General features: G+C 44.7%; 1 protein-coding gene across 1 annotated transcript in view; it reads left to right on the top strand.

Moving 5' to 3' along the window:
- LOC138072929 (heme transporter FLVCR2) overlaps positions 1–11,096 on the top strand; it is a 59,920-nt gene extending 48,824 nt beyond the window's left edge. The window contains exons 6-10 of the mRNA XM_068964261.1: positions 4,607–4,717; positions 5,499–5,604; positions 5,754–5,865; positions 6,452–6,507; positions 10,444–11,096. Of these exons, the coding sequence (XP_068820362.1) occupies positions 4,607–4,717; positions 5,499–5,604; positions 5,754–5,865; positions 6,452–6,507; positions 10,444–10,521 (463 nt within the window). The 3' untranslated portion in view covers positions 10,522–11,096. The remainder of the gene's footprint in view (positions 1–4,606; positions 4,718–5,498; positions 5,605–5,753; positions 5,866–6,451; positions 6,508–10,443) is intronic.
- The last annotated feature ends 11,260 nt before the right edge of the window (positions 11,097–22,356 follow it).

Below are 22,356 nucleotides of genomic sequence, written 5' to 3'. Positions count from 1 at the left end.
TCAAGGCCAAATTTGCCTGTTACTCCAGGTGTTTCTTGACTTCCTACTTTTGCATTCCAGTCCCTTATAATGAAAAGAACATCTTTTGGGGTGTTAGTTCTAAAGGGTCTTGTAGGTCTTCATAAAACCATTCAACTTCAGTTTCTTCAGCGTTACTGGTTGGGGCATAGACTTGGATAACCTGATATTGAATGGTTTGCCTTGGAGATGAACAGAGATCATTCTGTTGTTTTTGAGATTGCATCCAAATACTGCATTTCAGACTCTTTCGTTGACCATGATGGCTACTCCATTTCTTCTGAGGGATTCCTGCCTGCAGTAGTAGATATAATGGTCATCTGAGTTAAAATCACCCAATCCAGTCCATTTTAGTTCACTGATTCCTAGAATGTTGATGTTCACCCTTGCCATCTCTTGTTTGACGACTTCCAATTTGCCTTGATTCATGGACCTGACATTCCAGGTTCCTATGCAATGTTGCTCTTTACAGCATCGGACCTTGCTTCTATCACCAGTCACATCCACAGCTGGGTATTGTTTTTGCTTTGGGTTCATCCCTTCATTCTTTCTGGAGTTATTTCTCCACTGATCTCCAGTAGCATATTGGGCACCTACTGACCTGAGGAGTTCCTCTTTCAGTATCCTATCATTTTGCCTTTTCATACTGTTCATGGGGTTCTCAAGGCAAGAATACTGAAGTGGCTTGCCATTCCCTTCTCCAGTGGACCACATTCTGTCAGACCTCTCCACCATGACCCGCCCATCTTGGGTTGCCCTGCGGGCATGGCTTGGTTTCATTGAGTTAGACAAGGCTGTGTTCCTAGTGTGATTAGATTGACTAGTTTCCCATGGAAAAGAAATGCAAAAAAGCTAAATGGCTGTCTGGGGAGGCCTTACAAATAAGGAGTTTGCATGCTTGTTTGGTTTTTGACATATTATTGACCTACTACACTAGTAGGTTAGTTCCTTAACACAACATAATGATTCAGTATTTTCTAGGAATTTCAAAATGACCCCTAAGTTGAGTCTGGTTATGGTCTGTTACCATACCAGGATTTTATTACTCATTGACTGTATTTCCCACCCTGTGCATTTCATCCCTTTGATTCATCTGTTTTCCAACTGTACGTTTGTACCTCTTAATCTCTTTCACATGTTTCTTTCGTCTCTCCTCCCTCTCCCTCTGGCAGCCATCTGTGTGCTCTCTGTATCTATGTGTCTGTTTCTGACTTAATGTCTGTTCGGTTGTTTTGTTTTTTAGACTCTGCATAGCAAAGTCATAGAAATCATATAGTGTTTGTATTTCTCTAACTTATTTCACTTAGCCTAAGATCATTTGTGTCTATGCATGTCACTGCAAACGGGAAGAGTTCATTCCTTTTTATGGCTGAAATACATATGCGTGCATACCACATCTTTTTAATCCATTTATCTATTGATGGGCACTTAGATTGCCTCTGTATCTTGGCTTTTGTATATAATATTACAATGAACATAGGGGTACATATATTGTTTTGAATTAGTGTTTTCATTTTCTTGGGATAAATGCTCAGGAGTGGAATCGCTGGGTCATCCGAGTGTTCTGGTTTTTCATATATATGCATATAATTTCATTTACTTTTGGCTGAGCTGGATCTTTGTTGTTTTGCAGTCTGTTCTCCAGTTGTGGTGCATGGGCTTGTCACTGCAGTGGTTTCTCTTGTGGTGGAGCACAGTCTCTAGAGTGCCTGGGCTTCAGTAGTTTCCGTTCTAGAGTTCAGGCTCCATCAATGTGGTGCACAGGCCTACTTTCTCTGCCCCACGTGGGATCTTCCCAGACCAGGGATCAAACTCATGTCTCCTGCATTCGCTCGTAGATTCTTTACCACTGAGCCAGCAGGGAAGCCCCGGGGTGTTCTATTTTGAATCTTATTTTTAGAAATCTCAATACTGTTTTCATCGCAGAGAAGGCAATGGCATCCCACTCCAGTATTCTTGCCTGGCAAATCCCATGGGCGGAGGAGCCTGGTGGGCTGCAGTCTATGGGGTCGCGAAGAGTCGGACACAACTGAGCGACTTCCCTTTCACTTTTCACTTTCATGCATTGGAGAAGGAAATGGCAACCCACTCCAGTGTTCTTGCCTGGAGAATCCCAGGGACAGGGGAGCCTGGTGGGCTGCCGTCTATGAGGTCCCACAGAGTCTGACACGACTGACGTGACTCAGCAGCAGCAGCAGCAGACTGTTTTCTGTAGTGGCTGCGCCAATTTGCAGTGCCCACCAGCAGTTCACATGCCTCTTTTCCGCGTGCTTCTCGGCCATCTGTGTGTCTTCTTTGGAAGAATGTCTGCACAGATCCTATGCCCACTTTTCAGTTGGTTTTTTTTTTTCCTTTTGATGTTGAGTTCTATTAAATCTTTGTATATCTTGGATATTAACTCCTTATAGATACATCTTCTCCCATGCAATAGATGGCCTTTTAATTTTGTTGGTAGTTTCCTTTCCTGTGCTAAAGCTTTCCAGTTTGATGTAGTCCTATTTGTTTTTGCTTTTGGTTCCCTTGCCTGAGGAGACATTTCCCGCCCCCCACCCCCACCCCCCAGAAATTACTAGGACTGATGTCAGTGTACTGCCTATAAATTTATTCTAGAATTTTTGTGGTTTCAATCTTAAATTTAAGTCTTTAATCCATTTTGAGTTTGTTTTTCTGCATAGCGTGAGATAGCAGCTGAGTTTGATTCTTTTGTATATAGCTGTCCAATTTTCCCAACACCACTTATTGAAGAGTCTGTCTTTTCCCCATTGTATGTTCTTGCCTCTTTCATCATAGGGTAATTGTTCACAAAAATGTGGGTTTATTTTTGAGTCACTATTCAGATCCATTGATCTATGTGTCTGTTTTGTGCCAATACCATACTGGTTTGATTACAATAGCTTTGGAGTACACTTTGAAATCTGGAAGAACTGATGCCTCTTGTTTTATACTTTCTCAAGATTGCTTTGGCTATATGGAGTCTTTTGTATTTCCATACAAATTTTAGGATTATTGGTTCTAATTCTGCAAAGGTGCCATTAGTGTTCTGACAGGAGTTGCTTTGAATATGCCGACTGCCTTGGATTACACGGTTTAAAGATTTTTCTTGTGTCCTGAGATACGCTAGTGTCACTAAAAACTTGCCTCTTGGAACTGCTTTTCTTGTACCCGGTATAGTTTGTATTGTGTTTTTGTTAATTTGTTTCCAGGTGTTCTTTTTTTTTTTTTTTTATTTCTACTTTGATTTCTTCAGTGACCTAGTGGGTGCTTGGTAGATAATTGTTTAGCCTCCATGTTTTTGTGTTTTTTGTAGTTTTTTTTCTCATTGTTGATTTTTAAAATATTTTAAAATTCCTTTTTACATTAAAAACATTTGCTTATTTTTTAATTGAAGGATAATTGCTTTATAGAATTTTGTTGTTTTCTTTCAAACATCAAGATGAATCAGCCATTCTCATAGTTAATTTCTAACCTCAGTTTTGTGATTAGAAAAGATGCTTGATATGATTTCAGTTTTCTTAAATCAGTCATACTTTTCCTGTAGGGCTTTTGTAAGGGTTAATGAAATACTAAATATATGTAAAGTGCCTAAGAGAATCTCTGGCATCCAATCACTGCAGTATCAGTCTGATGTAAGCACAGTATACACAGCCGGCCCCACCGTGTTTCTGGCTTCAGCAGAGATGAGGGAAGGCTCTGAGCTTTCGTGGTCTGAGTCCTGATGCTCGTGGCCAGAGTGCACAAGCAGGTGCCTTGTGGGTCCCTGACCTCAGTCAGGAGGACAGGGAGAGGGGCCGGTCCCAGTGCAGGAGTCAGGGCCACAGCAGTCCTGAGGGGCAACCTGGGGGAGAGGTGCGTGGAGGGGCACGAGCAGGGTGAGCCCGAAGCAGAAGCCAGCACTGATGGGCCTTCTGAGGGACCAGCAGAGGGACATGCACCCGGCAGGGGGCGCAGCTTTCTCCCTTGGGCTTTGGAGTCAAGGGCTCGTTCAGGGCTGGGGAATGTTCTCTCAGCCACACTGTCAGGAGTGGAGGAGTTCAGATTCAGCGGGGAAAGCTGTGCTGCACGTGTGCAGGTGGCAAGAGGAAGGACTTGGAGACGACGGGCCCTGCCTGGCACTGTCCTGGGGTCGGGGGGCAATGCAGACTAGCAGAATGGGCTTCTGGGGTTGTCTGTGTGCCACTGACACCTGACCACAGCTGATGTGTGCCCCCCCCTTTTTTTTTCTTCTGGAGGAAGGAGAAAAGGAAAGGGCTGTGTCCCTGCTTGTGGGTAGGATGCAGCCAGTCCAGGTGCAGTGTTTACTCACTGAGACGTTTCTGCAGGAGAACACACATGCTACAAGATGGCTTCACACTGTCCTGGTCTGACCCTTTGTAACTCTGAGCACAGTGTGATCACTGGTCCGGTGTCCATCAACCTCATGGACAGAAAATTCTATGAGAGTAAATAGCACACAGACGTGGGCTTGCTCAGCACTCAGCAATTGCCCAGTAGATAGGAAGTGGGATGGAGGACAAGAGGAAGGAAGGAAAGGAAAATATCCTGTTAAAGTCTGCAGTTTATGACTCAACTTCATTGCCTCTGCTTGTAGGGAGACAACTTTGGTGGTCTATATCATGACTCTGGTGGGCATGGTGGTTTACACATCTACCTTGAACCTGGGACACCTGTGGGTAGTGTTCATCACGGCTGGCGCAATGGGGTAAGTTGTACTTCAAACCTACTTAACTGGAAAGCACCATTCATGCTTCCAAGACCTACTGACATCCTAGGATGCAATAGGGATCTGCCACCTCTCATTGACTTCTGTAAACGTGGAAATGGCCAGAGGTCATGTTCACTTATAAGACCTCAAGAGGCTGCCTGGAGCACCCAGGCCCATCCATGCTGTTGGGATGGATTATGTCCTTCATAAATCTCTGGGAGGCTAGGAAATGTTTAGCGTCTTTGTGAGCTCTGCCTGGGACAACATGGGGTCACAGTAAGTACACAGGCCTGGGGATCAGAAAGGGTGGGTCCTGAGCTCACTGTTGCTGTTTATTAGATTGTAGGCACCGGCCTACTCACTCTGAGGCTCAGTGTCTTCATCCGTAATTGCAGATGAGTGGCCTCCCTTGTGGAGTTTTTGAAAAGAAGGAGAGGATTAACAGATGTGAAAGCACCAGGAAGTGTGGTGCAGTTGTAAGAGATCAGAGCTGGAATTTTCTAGACCTGTTGTATGAGAAAGTATAGGAAATGGTGCCGCTTCCACAGGGATCTCTGCTCAGCTTCACCTCTTGTTTATTTTCCTATGGATGGTATACGTGAGGGTGTGTGAGCGTGTGTGTATATAATGACCACCTAGGGGGTGGCCTGATTTTCAAGGGCCTGGCATGTCTTGATGGGAAGAAACAGAAAAAGGAGTTGTAGGGCAGGAGCTGGGCACCCTTTCTTCTTTGCTCCAGAATTTCTCCATCACCTTGTTTCTGTGATCTGGCCTTCAGATTCTTTATGACTGGCTACCTCCCACTGGGGTTTGAGTTTGCCGTGGAGCTGACATACCCGGAATCAGAAGGCATGTCGTCTGGCCTCCTCAACGTGTCTGCCCAGGTAGGCCTCTCGTTGGGTGGTGGCACCGGAGCCGTGGGTCTGTGTTCCCCGCCGGGCTCGGCAGGTGCAGGCGCTGCATTAGGGCAGCTCAGCTCCCCGTGGGCTGCTTGGCTGGGCCCCTGTTTCCAGTCTTCCCCATGTCTTTGCAGGTATTCGGGATCATCTTCACCATCTCCCAGGGCCAGATTATCGACAACTATGGAACCACGCCTGGGAACATCTTCTTGTGTGTCTTCCTGACCCTTGGGGCAGTGCTCACTGGTGAGTCAGCGCTTCAGGACAATGTGATGCTCTGACTGTGCCTGAGTTTATGCTGTTGGCAGTTTGGCACCCAATGTCTTCACTGATCATATAGCTAAGGGGCTCATGTGCAGCAGGGCAGACGACAGGGCTCATGAGGAGGTATCTTTGGCAGGCAGCAGCATATTTTGTTGGAATGAGCTTCAGTTTTGGTCCCCAAAGACCCTTGTTGGAACCCTGCACTGTGACAGTGACCTCCATAGCTCTTTGACCATGGGCAAGTGGACCAGCTTCTGGAGCCCCACTTTCCTAATCTGTAGAATGGAGATGGCTGTGAGGCTTGGAGCACTGTGTGCAAACTCCCTGCAAATATCAGGGGTCTATGCATGGAGGCCACTGTCATCACTGGCTTCTTCCTGTCTGGCACAGCAGTGGTTCCCAGGCTCTGTCAAGCTGGCTGGTGGAACCTCCAGATCCCTGGAAGGTCTGAAGGAGGTGGGATTCCCATGACCCTTAGGAGAGTAAGCGCTCCCTCTCATGGATGAGCTTGACCATTGCTCTGCTAGATAACTTCTTGTTGCCTTTCTTCTGTGTCCTTGAACCTCAGCATTCATCAAGGCAGATCTCCGGAGGCAGGATGCAAACAAAGAAACTCCCGAGACTGTGAGTATGTGGGGGCTGCTGGGCCGAGACGTGGGCACAGACTTTGCTGAGGCTGTGGCACTGGGGGGACGCGGGGGGAGCGCCCAGGGGACTGGGGTTTGTGAGAGCCGCTTAGCATCACACACGTGGGGACAAAGGGTTTCCTCCGTGAGGCTTAGCCCCGCTTTTCTGCTGCCCTCTCTGGTTTTTTCTGCCATTTCCTTCCCTGCTTCTGGCCTCCCTGCTCTGGTCCCCAGCGCTGGGCCCTGTGTCACAGTCTGCGGAGCAACACCCACCCCGGGGTCCTGAGACAAGTCCCGAGGCCCTGGCTCCTCTCCTTTCAGCCTGGGGTTCATGAACAGAGAGGAAACGTGGGGGGCTGGCTCCTTCATCCTGTCATAGCGGTGGTGGCCCCGGGGCAGTGGGTCTCCTGGCATGTGGCAGGCCCTCAGGAGGTGCCAGGGAGGGACCAGAGCCAATGGGTTACCAGCAGGGCTCTAAAAGTACAAGTCAGAAAGCAGGAGTGGGTCATGGTGGAAGGGGAGAGGACCAGGAATTAGATCGAGAACAGAAGAGCATTTCCCTTCTTTCCTAATTGGGAAAGACGGGAACTCTTTTAACCATCGTGCTGTGCTGTGCTTAGTCACAAAGTGTCCAACTTTGTGACTAAGCATTTTGTGACTAAGTCACTTCAAAGTGTCCGACTCTTTGCGACCCTATGGACTGTAGCCTGCCAGGCTCCTCTGTCCATTGGGAGTCTCCAGGCAAGGATACTGGAGTGGGTTACCACGCCCTCCAGGGGATCTTCCCAACGAAGGGATCGAATCCAGGTCTCCTGCATTGGGGGAGGATTCTTTGCTATCTGAGCCAACAGGGAAGCCCAAGAATACTGGAGTGGGTAGCCTATCCCTTCTCCAGGGGATCTTCCCGACCCAGGCCTCAAACTGGGGTCTCCTGCATTGCAGGTGGAGCTACCAGGAAATCCTTTAACCAATGTGTTAGATATCAAATCTGAATCAGGATGAAAGGAATTTCAGCTCTCAGGAGTCAGTGCGATATTGCTTAAAAAAACAAAACACCCAAAACCTGTTACAGAGGTAATACACATACTTTGTAGAAAAAATTTAAAATATAGCAAAGTGTACACATTTTTTTATTTTTTGTTTGTTTTAAAGTGTACAAAATTTGAAAGTCATCCTGTAATAGCATCACCTAGAGATGAGGTTCTGTATGTTTGCTTTTACTCCCACGTCTGTGTGCACATATAATGTATATGTGTAGATATATGTATGTATTTTTTAAACAAAAGTAGAATCTTGCACTTTTGTTGTTCGGCAGGCTTTCTTGTTCTGTGTGCTTCTGTACTTTCTGCAAGCGCTTTGTCAGGTCATTAGTCTGTTACAACGTACTTGACGTCACAGTGTCCTAATAACTGCACATGGATAGACATGATTTGATTGACAACTTTCCTGTCCAGGAACACCAAGAGTCTTTCTGATTGTTGTTAGAAATGATATTGTGTTTACTGTTCTGGAGCTGACTCTTTGGGCATATTCTTAAGCACTGTATTGTCCTGAGAAATGGATCAGTGGTTGTGCCTGTTGTCAAGACTTTGATATGTGTTCCCAGACTGTCGTGTAGAAAGAAGGCACTATCGATACTCCTAATGTGCATTGCTCTAGCAGTGTATGAGGCCAACCCTGAGAATTTCTCATTTTGAAAATCTTTGCCAGTTATCGAAGGCAAAAATGGTACCTGAAAGAGGTACGTTTAGTGCTTTACGGATGTGTGCTGAGAGATGGCTGCTCATCTCTGCTTGCTTGTTTGTCCTCTGATCTCACACTCTGGAGTTGGCAGGTGGCAGCAGGTAGCAGGGGAAGGGGGAGATGCCTGGGACAGGACATTCAGTGGGGACACAGGGAACGCCTGAGACAGGAGCAGTCTCCTCAGGAGCCTGTGAGAAGCGTGGCATCAGCCCTCCAGAGATGGGCTTGTCTCTGAGGCATAGACGAGGAAACGTGATTTGGGACACTTTGGTGACTATATTGTGAGCCTATGAAAAGGTGCCTATGATAACAGGATGGATTACTGGTGAAAAGCTTTCAATTTGAAATGTGATGCATTGTGTCAAGCGCTATGAGACTCTGCTGTGTTTACTCTGTAATCAGTGTTTCCCTGGGCAAAGCAAACAGAGGAAAGTAAAGGTTGCCTGTAGGCCTAGTGCCCAGAGATAACCTAGTAACACTTGAGTCATTTCCCAACGTTTTCTGTGGATGCAGAAATGTGCTTGTGCACGCTGGATTTTCTACCCTGCTTGTTTCCGTAGGAGAGTCTGACAGCCTTTCTACACCACTGCCCCCCGACCCCACGTCTCCATGTACACACGTCCGTTTCCTCCTGTTTGCTACTTAGGTTGTCCCACATTTCCCTGTCTCCCAGGCAGATCCCTGTCCCTGTGGGCCAGGCTTGTTACCCAGCAGGCGGTGAGGGCTCAGTCCTGTGCGTGTGGACTGCGGGAAGCAGCGCGAGTCAGGCCAGGAGGCCAGTGGGTGCAGGCTCACGGTGCTGTCCTGGATACACCCGGGGGGCTGGTGGGACGGGAGTCAGAGTCACGTGGGGCTGGGCCCAGGGGAGTCAGGGCTGTCAGAGGGCATCGTGAAGGAGCCATCATTTCCCCACTGAGGTGGCGGGTGTGGGTGGGACCTGCAAACCGTCCCAGGACTTCAGCCTCAGCGCCAGGGGACAACAGAGCAGGGAGCGCATCGGGCCAGAGCTGCGCTTTCTGATCAGTGAGGTGTGTCATTGGCAGAAAGAGCCAGAACTTCTGGTTGGGGGCTCATGAGTCATCTTGAGGAAGACAGTGTGCATCTTCTTCCAGTTGGTGATTCTCCACCATAAGAGACATAAGCCTTGTTTGGTTGTGACTTCAAGGTGGTCGTGCTGAAGGAGGCGGGTGTGTGTGCATGAGTGTGTCAGAGACAGGAGGTGGTGTGAGTGGTTGAAGGCGGCTGCTGGCTCCTGAGTGAGGGCTTCTCAGGGCTGAGGCCGAGCTGGTGCCGACAAGTTAGCAAGATGGAGAACCGGACACTTGATCTCCCGCTTTGCCTCTGCCATGGGCTGCCCTGGGGGTCATGGCGGGTGAAGTGCCGTTTGTCCAGCTGACGTGGCCTGCGTGTGCTCCGCCAGCCTCGATGGTCAGAGCTGTGCGGGGCTCGGCCCGTGCTCAAGGCCTTGTTGGGAGCGAGATGAGCCCCTGAGGGAAGAAGCAAAGTGTTCCTGAAACAGCAGACAAACGCCCAAGTTGGCAGTTAGTACTTAGAGGCCTCAGAGCATAATCTTCAGGGCATATTAATCCCATCCAGGTAACAAGTGTGACCCTGAATACCTTCTAATTCTGAGCCATCGTCCCCAAGAACTCTGATGGCAAACAGCCCAAGCCTCCTCTTCTCTGGGGAGCTATATTAGTATGTACATACTGTGAGCCATACCGCATCCTGTCTTTGTAACACTTCCCTGTGCGTCTGTTCCACACACGTGGTAACTGTATTCCTCCCCTGGGGGCTGCCCCCGACTGGGGGTAGTCAGCACTCCTGAGAAGGGGGCAGACCTGGCCCTTCCACAGGCACGTGCGGGTCCATCCAGGTGGGGCAAGGCTGTCAGAAGGGGAGGAGGGTGACCGGAGCTCAGTGGCACTCACAGTGAGATGGTCCCTGGAGGCTGTGGTGTCCTGGAAGGCTGACCTTTTCGCTCCTCCTTTGCTCCTGTCGTGATGGTGTGTGTGTCTGGGGAGCACTATGTGTGACCGGAGCCCCTGTCCTCGTCCTTGTTCAGTTGGGGATGCTGAGTGCCTGGGACTCTGGTCTTCCCCCCAGATTCCAGACGCACGGGCAGGAAGATGCTCCAGCAAGGAGTCCCTGCCTCTTCACCCCAAGGGCTGTCCCCTTGTCTGTCTTGTAGAAACCCCAGGAGGGGGAAGAGGAGGAGGACAGCAAGAGCAACAAAGCCCCCACCACTGTCCAGGAGGAGCATTTCTGAGAGAGAGCGGAGGAGCAACTCAGGGGACTCGGACCGGCCCCACCTCTCCAGCCAGCACAGCTCTGCCTGCCAGCCCCACGGCCTTCACCCGAGCAGCTTCTGGGGGAACTGGGAGGAACATCTGTGTCTTGTAGGACAGCGCTCTGCCTCCTGGAAGCCACTCCAGAGCTTGCCCTGTCTCTGTCTCCGTTGGGGAGATGCCCTTTCCACCACACAGGTTGGGGCCCTGCCCTCCCCCTCCAGGTTCTGGGAGCTGGGGGGCCAGAGAGAATCCTGGAGTCAGTCCTGGCTGCTGCCTCACCTTGCTGCTCCAGCCCATCCCTTGGGATAAAGCCTGCACATTATCCCAAAAGAAATCTTATTCAGGAGAGTAACTTTTTTAGTGTCTAAAGACCCTTAGGAGCCCAGTTCTCAGGAGCAGCAGCTGCTCTGGATGAGGGTCTTTCTTGGGCCCCCAGACTGACCACTGACATTCTGTGGGAGAGCAAACACCCTCAGGACAAACCCCTCAGGACTTCAGGACCAGGTTCTTCTGGCTCATGTTGCAAATGTCTGCAAACCCTCTGTCCTCAGAGCTGATCAAACCAAACATCAATAAACTTGATAAAAACATTGCTGTCACCTAGAAGACTAAGCCAGTTTCAGAGAGTTGACCTCCCTGGGATGTGATGGTGCTAAGAATCTGGGGAGTCTGGTAGCTTGATTCGGGAACAGAAAGGCTCTTTTCTGCAGAAGACGTCCTGGCCCAGGGCCTTGTGTGCGTCACTGCCACCTCCGTGCCATCCTCCAGACGTCACTCAGGGGCTCGTGTTCTCTTGCCTGTGACCCTCACTGCAAACTCACCTGTGTCCTTTCCCCTGAGAGCTCCAAAGGTCCCTGAGAGATGAGGGGAAGGGGCAGAAGGAGAGGTGGCCCTTGAATGGGACTCGGGTCTGCTGGGTTAGGTAAGTGCATCCACCTCTGGTGGGGACAGTGTTTGCAGCCCTAGCCCCTCTTGCCACCCCCTTCTATGATAGTAATAATTCTTTCTCAGATATTCTGAATTTAAAGGGACCCTCTTTCAACCAGGGGCCCTCAGGTATTGCCAGTGGTAAAGAATCTGCCTGCCAATGCAGGAGACTCAAGAGACACAGGTCCGATCCCTGGGTCGGGAAGATCTCCTGGAGCAGGAAATGGCACCTCACTCCGGTATTCTTGCCTGGGGAACCCCATGGACAGAGGCACCTGGCAGGCTGTAGGCTATGAGAGTCAGACATGACTGAGCGTGCACACACGCACATGTCCTTTCAACCAGCCCAAGCTGCCCTCTCCTGCCTTACCTGCTGTCTGGCTCTACTCATGGGCTTGGGGAGAATCTCCTCAAAATAAGGCATTTTGGTTGTTTCTCAAGTGCTTTGAGCTCCGTGATCACAAACCCTGTGCTCTTTTGTTGTGGCCACTGCCCCGGGCTCAGCATATGGGAGCTGCCTGCATGGAAGTGGTGCTGGGTGCTTGGGCCACTGCCTGAGGGCAGCTGGTGTGTGTGTGTGTGTGTGTGTGTGTCTGTGTGTGTGTGTGTGTGTGTGTGTACAGTACTCTGTACATAAAAGAAGAAGTTCACACTTCTGATGCAAGGACTGAGTTAGGGATGGAAAGGAGGTGGAAAATGAAGGTGCCTTACTTTTTCATAAAGAGAAAGTGTTTACTCTTGAGACTCTTAATTTTATAAACAAAATGTTTACTGAAACCATCGTTTTATTTGAAATCATAATTAGTATTTTCTATTTGTAACACCAGATATATTAAAGCAATAAAATATCCTCCATGTGGTCTGCCTTGTCACTTGTTGGGGCAGAGATGGCTTTGGCATGGGAACAGGCTGGAGGGGTGGGGGCTTGGGGTAGAGGAGGCGCTCCTCCACACTGTGGAAGGTCGTCCTCTGTAGACATCGATATTACCATGCCAGTGGGTTACTTTTTAATGATGAGGCTGCAGATGTTACTGTCTGTCCATGTGGAGACTGCAACTGAAGGCCGAATCCGTGGCTCCAGCAACTTTCTGTTTAGAGTGATCCTTTTACAGTGCATGTCAACCGCATCAGTCCTCCACTTTAAACCCTCTTCTAGCTTCTTACCTCAACCACAGCCCAGAGCTCACCAGAGCCCACAAGACCCCATGCACTGTGGCCCCCGCCTTCCTATCTGACCGTCTGACCTCCACTGTTCTGCTCAGTCTCTGCTCCAGCCACACGACCTCCCTGCTGTGCCTTGAATGTACCAAGCATGTTCCCACCACAGGGCCATTGCACCTGCCAGTCCCTGTGTCTGGGGTTCACTGGCTGCAGATGTCCATATGACTTGTTTCCTCACTTCAGCTCAAACATCCCCTCTCCAGAGAGGCCTCCCCTGCCTGCCACCTCCCTCCATCTTGCTGTCTTGCATGATGCTGTGACTGTTATCTGCCGACTCTCTTCCCCACAGGACTGTAAACTTCACTTTGGGGACCTTGTCACTGTGTTCACTGTTCTTCCTCTGTGCTTGGACCAGAGCCAGGCATGTAGTCAGGGCTCCAGATGCACTGTTGAAGGAAGCCCTGAAAGAGTGGGTACCACCCCCCTGAGACTGTCTCCAGCCCTGCCTCCCCCCACCTCTCAGTGACCTTCGCAGAAGAGAGGAAGGGATTGCGCACTATGAACCAGAGCAGCTTCTGTGGACTCTGGACCTTGCAGTGGCGAGGCGGCTGCAGGAAAGGGTGGGAGGCCCAGTAGGGAAGCAGGAGAGAGGACCAAGAGGCAGGGAGATAATTCAGGCACTTTTCCTTCACAACTTATCTCTGCAAGATTTCCAGGAGGAGGCTGAATTTAAAAAATAGATACACAAAAAGCAGCAAAGCTTTACTGTATAGCAGTGGGAACTATAGTCAATATCATGTAATAACCTATAATGGGAAATAATCTGAAAATAATATAGGTACTATCTGTGTATGTATATATGTAACTGAATCATCCTGATATGTGCCTGAAACATTGCAAGTCAACGATACGTCAATAAAATAAATATATTAAGAAAAAAATTCCATGGACAGAGGAACCTGGTGGGTTAACTTCCATAGCATTACAAAGAATTGGACAAAACAGTGAGTGAACTTCATCATCAACCTACAATGGACCATCCAGTGACCTCTCAAAACTGCTTGATTCGTACTAAAAATAACCCAAAGACTGCTGTCAGGTCTCCTTGGACAGGGACCCAACACAGAGGCACCTGCGCCACTGAGGAGTGGCAAATAGACTTGACTTCAATGCCTTGAGCTGCAGGGAATTTCAGATTCCTGCTAGTATTGGTGGTCTTTTTCAGGACTGGTGGAGGCACCAGGACTGAAAAAGCCTCCAAAGTGGTGAAAGCCATGCTTAAGGAAAATTTCCCCCAATTTGGATAGTCTGCTGCTGCTGCTTCTAAGTCGCTTCAATCACGTCTGACTCTGTGCGACCCCGTAGATGGCAGCCCACCAGGCTCCACTGTCCCTGGGATTCTCCAGGCAAGAACACTGGAGTGGGTTGCCATTGCCTTCTCCAATGCATGAAAGAGAAAAGTGAAAGTGAAGTTGGTCAGTCATGTCTGACTCTTGGAGACCCCATGGACTGCAGCCCACCAGGCTCCTCCATCCATGGGGTTTTCCAGGCGAGAGCACTGAAGTGGGTGCCATTGCCTTCTCCGTGGATAGTCTAGCACCCTTCAAAGTGATGACGGGCCTGCTTTTTTCTCTAGCATGACCTAATAGATGTCTAAACCACTGCAGATTAATGGAAAGCTATATTTATTCTGGAGTGCACATTCAATAGGAATAACAGAGAAAATGAATTCTACATTAAATAGCATTGCTAATATATGTTGAGTCTAATTTAACTTGGGGTTAGGGCTTGACAGTTGCCCTACTATGGATCAGAGTGGCTTCCAGAAGGAGGCTTAAAATTAGCCTCTTTGAAATATTGTATGGTAGGCCATTCCATGTGTCTTCCCAAGAGGGAGAATGTATAAATACTTTGAAAGATTTAGCGGTTGCCAATTATGTTCAAACTCTAGGCACAATACAAACCTCTGTTCATGAATTTGCTCTAGCAAGTCTTCCTTGCATCCTTTCCAGCCTGGACATTGCATCCTCTTAAAACATGTGGAGAACAAGAGCCTGAGCACCAGCTGACTGCAAAGTGGACAGAACCACCTGTGGTATTACTTATCACACACTCATATCTGTCAGGTTAGCTGGAGTAACTGGAGTAAAGCCACGGATACATCACAGTCAGGTCAAAGCAGCCTCACCGTCATCAGAAAATGACCCAACTCCTGAGAGTCCTAGAGAGCAATGTGTTTGTGAACCCTTAGAAGACTTAAGGTTGCTCTTCAGAAAGGATAAGTATTGAGAATAGAATTTCCTTGCAGAAGGAACTTCATCAGGTTCAAATAGTTGCAGAGAATTTTTTTACTTACTAAAATTATGAAGGAATATTCCTGACCCAAAGCTGATCAATTCCATTTCCTGATCACCCCCTCATTGCCTCTGTTCAGCAGGAAGTAGCCAGAACAATCATTACCCCTTATTCCCACAAGATTTTGGAATGGACATTGATAGATAGGAATTGCCATAGGGTCCGGGCAAGCACATGGCTGTCAGTGAGTGACTGTTAGAGGTCCCTCCCAGCCATTGGTTAGAGTTTCAAAGGAGCTGAATTCAGACTGAGGGAAGTTGGGTTTTGTTTTTTTTAATGAAACAAAGATAACTATTTTTAATGATAAAAGGTACAATTCACTAAGAAGATAGACATCATAAACAAAGACACAAAAAGCAAAAATCGGAAGAAATATAAGAGAAAAGAAAAAATATAATCATAGTGAGACATATAAACATTTCTCTGAGAATATTTTATCAAGTGCATAAAAAAGAATCAGAGCATCTTAAATGATGTCATTAATAATTTAAATAGAATAGATCTGTTTATATTCACTTATATTAACCTTATATACTATACAAATATATTTTAAAATATTTTTAATTTTAATTTTTACTTTATTTTGCTTTACAATACTGTATTGTTTTTGCCATACATTGACATGAATCAGCCACGGGTGTACATGAGTTCCCAATCCTCAAACCCTCTCCCACCTCCCACCCCATATCATCTCTCTGGATCATCCCCGTGCACCAGCCCCAAGCCTCCTGTATCCTGTATTGAACATAGACTGGCGATTCATTTCTTACATGATAGTATACATGTTTCGATGCCATTCTCCCAAATCATCCCACCCCCTCCCCCTCCTACAGAGTCCAAAAGTCCGTTCTATACATCTGTGTCTCTTTTGCTGTCTCGCATACAGGGTTATCATTACCATCTTTCTAAATTCCATATATATGTATTAGTATACTGTATTGGTGTTTTTCTTTCTGGCTTACTTCACTCTGTATAATAGGCTCCAGTTTCATCCACCTCATTAGAACTGATTCAAATGTATTCTTTTTTAATGGCTGAGTAATACTTCATTGTGTATATGTACCACAGCTTTCTTATCCATTCATCTGCTGATGGACATCTAGGTTGCTTCCATGTCCTGGCTATTATAAACAGTGCTGCGATGAATATTGGGATACATGTGTCTCTTTCAGTTCTGGTTTCCTTGGTGTGTATGCCCAGCAGTGGGATTGCTGGGTCATAAGGCAGTTCTATTTGCAATTTTTTAAGGAATCTCCACACTGTTCTCCATAGTGGCTGTACTAGTTTGCATTCCCACCAACAGTGTAAGAGGGTTCCCTTTTCTCCACACCCTCTCCAGCATTTATTTCTTGTAGACTTTTGAATCACAGACATTCTGACTGGTGTGAAATGGTACCTCATTGTGGTTTTGATTTGCATTTCTCTGATAATGAGTGATGTTGAGCATCTTTTCATGTGTTTGTTAGCCATCTATATGTCTTCTTTGGAGAAATGTCTATTTAGTTCTTTGGCCCATTTTTTGATTGGGTTGTTTATTTTTTCTGGAATTGAGCTGCAGGAGTTGCTTGTATATTTTTGAGGTTAGTTGTTAGTTGCTTCATTTGCTATTATTTTCTCCCATTTAGAAGGCTGTCTTTTCACCTTGCTTATAGTTTCCTTTGTTGTGCAGAAGCTTTTAATTTTAATTAGGTCCCATTTGTTTATTTTTGCTTTTATTTCCAGTATTCTGGGAGGTGGATCATAGAGGATCCTGCTGTGATTTATGTCAGAGAGTGTTTTGCCTATGTTCTCCTCTAGGAGTTTTATAGTTTCTGGTCTATGTTTAGATCTTTAATCCATTTTGAGTTTATTTTTGTGTATGGTGTTAGAAAGTGTTCTAGTTTCATTCTTTTACAAGTGGTTGACCAGTTTTCCTAGCACCACTTGTTAAAGAGATTGTCTTTTCTCCGTTGTATATTCTTGCCTCCTTTGTCAAAGATAAGGTGTCCATAGGTGTGTGGATTTATCTCTGGGCTTTCTATTTTGTTCCAGTGATCTATATTTCTGTCTTTGTGCCAGTACCATACTGTCTTGATGACTGTGGCTTTGTAGTAGAGCCTGAAGTCAGGCAGGTTGATTCCTCCAGTTCCATTCTTCTTTCTCAAGATTGCTTTGGCTATTCGAGGTTTTTTGTATTTCCATACAAATTGTGAAATTATTTGTTCTAGCTCTGTGAAAAATACTGTTGGTAGCTTGATAGGGATTGCATTGAATCTGGAGATTGCTTTGGGTAGTATACTCATTTTCACTATATTGATTCTTCCGATCCATGAGCATGGTATATTTCTCCATCTATTCGTGTCCTCTTTGATTTCTTTCATCAGTGTTTTATAGTTTTCTATATATAGGTCTTTAGTTTCTTTAGGTAGATATATTCCTAGTATTTTATTTCTTTTCGTTGCAATGGTGAATGGAATTGTTTCCTTAACTTCTTTTTCTACTTTCTCATTATTAGTGTATAGGAATGCAGGGGATTTCTGTGTGTTGATTTTATATCCTGCAACTTTACTATATTCATTGATTAGCTCTAGTAGTTTTCTGGTGGAGTCTTTAGGGTTTTCTATGTAGAGGATCATGTCATCTGCAAACAGCGAGAGTTTTACTTCTTCTTTTCCAATTTGGATTCCTTTTATTTCTTTTTCTGCTCTGATTGCTATGGCAAAAACTTCCAGAACTATGTTGAATAGTAGCGGTGAAAGTGGGCACCCTTGTCTTGTTCCTGACTTTAGGGGAAATGCTTTCAATTTTTCACCATTGAGGATAATGTTTGCTGTGGGTTTGTCATATATAGCTTTTATTATGTTGAGGTATGTTCCTTCTATTCCTGCTTTCTGGAGAGTTTTTATCATAAATGGATGTTGAATTTTGTCAAAGACCTTCTCTGCATCTATTGAGATAATCATATGGCTTTTATTTTTCAATTTGTTAATTGTGGTGAATTACATTGATTGATTTGCGGATATTGAAGAATCCTTGCATCCCTGGGATAAAGCCTGCTTGGTCATGGTGTATGATCTTTTTAATGTGTTGTTGGATTCTGATTGCTAGAATTTTGTTAAGGATTTTTGCATCTATGTTCATCAGTGATATTGGCCTGTAATTTTCTTTTTTTGTGGCATCTTTGTCAGGTTTTGGTATTAGGGTGATGGTGGCCTCATAGAATGAGTTTGGAAGTTTACCTTCCTCTGCAATTTTCTGGAAGAGTTTGAGTAGGATAGGTGTTAGCTCTTCCCTAAATTTATGGTAGAATTCAGCTGTGAAGCTATCTGGACCTGGGCTTTTGTTTGCTGGAAGATTTCTGATTACAGTTTCAATTTCCGTGCTTGTGATGGGTCTGTTAAGATTTTCTATTTCTTGCTGGTTCAGTTTTGGAAAGTTGTACTTTTCTAAGAATTTGTCCATTTCTTCCACATTGTCCATTTTATTGGCATATAATTGCTGATAGTCGTCTCTTATGATCGTTTGTATTTCTGTGTTGTCTGTTGTGATCTCTCCATTTCCATTTCTAATTTTATTGATTTGATTTTTCTCCCTTTGTTTCTTGATGAGTCTGGTTAATGGTTTGTCAATTTTATTTATCCTTTCAAAGAACCAGCTTTTGGCTTTGTTGATTTTTGCTATGGTCTCTTTTGTTTCTTTTGCATTTATTTCTGCCCTAATTTTTAAGATTTCTTTCCTTCTACTAACTCTGGTGTTCTCCATTTCTTCCTTTTCTATTTGCTTTAGGTGTAGAGTTAGGTTATTTATTTGACGTTTTTCTTGTTTCTTGAGGTATGCCTGTATTGTTATGAACTTTCCTCTTAGCACTGCTTTTATAGTGTCCCACAGGTTTTGGGTTGTTGTGTTTTCATTTTCATTCATTTCTATGCATATTTTGATTTATTTTTTGATTTATTCTGTGATTTGTTGGTTACTCAGAAGCGTGTTGTTCAGCCTCCATATGTTGGAATTTTTAATAGTTTTTCTCTTGGAATTGAGATCTAATCTTAATGCATTATGGTCAGAAAAGATGCTTGGAATGATTTCAATTTTTTTGAATTTATCAAGGTTAGGTTTATGGCCCAGGATGTGATCTATCCTGGAGAAGGTTCCATGAGCACTTGAGAAAAAGGTAAAATTCATTGTTTTGGGGTGAAATGTCCTATAGATATCAATTAGGTCTAACTGGTCTATTGTATCGTTTAAAGTTTGCATTTCTTTGTTAATTTTCTGTTTCGTTGATCTGTCCATAGGTGTGAATGGGGTATTAAAGTCTCCCACTATTATTGTGTTATTGTTAATTTCCCCTTCATACTTGTTAGCATTTGTCTTACATATTGCGGTGCTCCTATGTTGGGTGCATATATATTTATAATTGTTATATCTTCTTCTTGGATTGATCCTTTGATCATTATGTAGTGGCCTTCTTTGTCTCTTTCAACAGCCTTTGTTTTAAAGTCTATTTTATCAGATATGAGTATTGCTACTCCTGCTTTCTTTTGGTCTCTATTAGCGTGGAATATCTTTTTCCAGCCCTTCACTTTCAGTCTGTGTGTGTCCCTTGTTTTGAGGTGGGTCTCTTGTAGACAGCATATATAGGGATCTTGTTTTTGTATCCATTCAGCCAGTCTTTGCCTTTTGGTTGGGGCATTCAACCCATTTACGAAGTATTATCCCATTGCCATTTACTTTATTGGTTTGGGTTCAGATTTATACATGCTTTTTGTGTTTGCTGTCTAGAGAAGATCCTTTAGCATTTGTTGGAGAGCTGGTTTGGTGGTGCTGAATTCTCTCAGCTTTTGCTTGTCTGTAAAGCTTTTGATTTCTCCTTCATATTTGAATGAGATCCTTGCTGGGTAGAGTAATCTGGGCTGTAGGTTATTTTCTTTCATCACTTTAAGTATGTCTTGCCATTCCCTCCTGGCCTGAAGCGTTTCTATTGAAAGATCTGCAGTTATCCTTAAGGGAATCCCCTTGTGTGTTATTTGTTGTTTTTCCCTTGCTGCTTTTAATATTTGTTCTTTGTGTTTGATCTTTGTTAATTTAATTAATATGTGTCTTGGGGTGTTTCACCTTGGGTTTATCCTGTTTGGAACTCTCTGGGTTTCTTGGACTTGGGTGATTATTTCCTTCCCCATTTTAGGGAAGTTTTCAACTATTATCTCCTCAAGTATTTTCTCATGGTCTTTCTTTTTGTCTTCTTCTTCTGGGATTCCTATAATTTGAATGTTGGAGGGTTTCATATTGTCCTGGAGGTCTCTGAGATTGTCCTCATTTCTTTTAATTCGTTTTTCTTTTTTCCTCTCTGATTCATTTATTTCTACCATTCTATCTTCTATTTCACTAATCCTAGCTTCTGCCTCTGTTATTCTACTATTTGTTGCCTCCAGAGTGTTTCTGATCTCATTTATTGCATTATTCATTATATATTGACTCTTTTTTATTTCTTCTAGGTCCTTGTTAAACCTTTCTTGCATCTTCTCAATCCTTGTCTCCAGGCTATTTATCTGTAACTCCATTTTGATTTCAAGATTTTGGATCATTTTCACTATCATTATTCGGAATTCTTTCTCAGGTAGATTCCTTATCTCTTCCTCTTTTGTTTGGTTTGGTGGGCATTTCTCCTGTTCCTTTACCTGCTGGGTATTCCTCTGTCTCTTCATCTTGGTTATATTGCTGCATTTAAAATTTTATATCTATAAGTTATTAGATGTCCACAGGACATTTAGAAAAACTGACAAAAGATAGACATTCCTAAATTTCAAAAAGTAGAATTCTTTTTATGGTGATTGTTATGCAAATAGATATATATTATTTTTGAAATTATTTTCCATCATACATTATTATAAGATATTGATTATTGTTCCGTATGATATACAATAAACCTTTGTTGCCGTTGCATGTCTATTTTTTTAAATTAGAAATCTAGCATTCTATTCATGCTAAGTCAAACAAGTAGAATCAAAATGTCATAAATTTTTTCAGTTAGGCAAAAATTCATAAGGTTTCTAAAATATATATATTATACATACTGTTTACATATGTATAGAAGAGCTTTTCTACTACATTTGATAAAGAAGATCAAAAGGAAAAAAAAAAAGGAAGAGATGGAGAAACACCAGAAAACATAAACTAAATGAAATAGGAGCACTGAGTATGAAATAGAAAAAGTGAAACAAACTAAATAAAAGTAAAAGATTATCACAGAGTCCAGTTATTTTTAAACAGGGCTGCTCATTAGAAACATATCTGGAGCTCTAGTGGAAAAAGCAATAACTAGGCATTTGTATTTTTCAAAAAGCTCCAAGATAATTCTGATATGCATCTGGATTTAAAAAGTGATTACAGGTTTGTCAATTAAATGATAATATAGAATTCTGTTATTTTTCTGAAAACCAATCCTGATAAAATGATATTAAGTGAGTAACAGTTATAATTGAAATGTTGCAGCTCCAAGCCATGTGCTATGCTGGGATTCATGACCTCCAGCAGAGAGGATTTTGATCCAGGGACATTTTGTGTAGCAAAAGTTTTGTTGTAGGAAGGGGGGGCCCCTCCAGTGCCCCAAGAGAGGTCTCTTATCTAACAGTCAGAAAAGAATCATCTGAGGAGACACGTGCTGACAAAGCAAGAGAATTTATTGGGAAAGGAGCACCCGGGTGGAGAGCAGCAGGGTAAGGGAACCCAGGAGAACTGCTCTGCCACGTGGCTCGCAGTCTCAGGTTTTGTGGTGATGGGATTAGTTTCCGCACTGTCTTTGGCCAATCATTCTGACTCAGAGTCTTTCCTGGTGGCGCACGCACAGCTCAGCCAATATGAATGCCAGTGAGAGAGATTCTGGGAAGTGGACGGACAGGCAGTGTCCCCTTTTGACCTTTCCCGAAGTCTTCTGGTCGGTGGTGGCTTATTAGTTCTCTATTCCTTACCAGGACCTCCTGGCCTAAAACAACTCATGTAAATGGTTACTAGAGAGCCTGGCCAGGGTGGGTGGCTTCAGTCGGTGTGCTTCCCCTAACAGCTTTATTCAGGTTTAAAAGGGATAAAGAAAGCTTCTGACGTAAACATCAGAAGGGGACAGAAAGAGTGTCCCCTTGCTAGTGTTTAGCAAGGAGTTATATATCTGTTAGCAAGTTGCTAATCAGATGAAAGAAACATGTCAAAACTGAGAGAGTTGCACCAGGACCCTCTCCTACCAGATGCATTTTTGATAGCACTGGCACAAGGTGGGTCATCCGGGCCATAAAACAATTGACATGAATCTTGAAAAAAGGCACATTTCCAAGCAAATACATAGTTTCTACTAGCATAGCTTAAGAAAACATTTCCATAGGAAAAACGCATTGGTTAGCTTA

The sequence above is a fragment of the Capricornis sumatraensis genome, chromosome 2 (genome assembly GCF_032405125.1).
Source record: "Capricornis sumatraensis isolate serow.1 chromosome 2, serow.2, whole genome shotgun sequence".
Taxonomy (NCBI): Eukaryota; Metazoa; Chordata; class Mammalia; order Artiodactyla; family Bovidae; genus Capricornis; species Capricornis sumatraensis.
The sequence above is the reverse complement of the archived record's forward strand: the minus strand, read 5'-3'. Positions and strand labels throughout refer to the sequence as shown.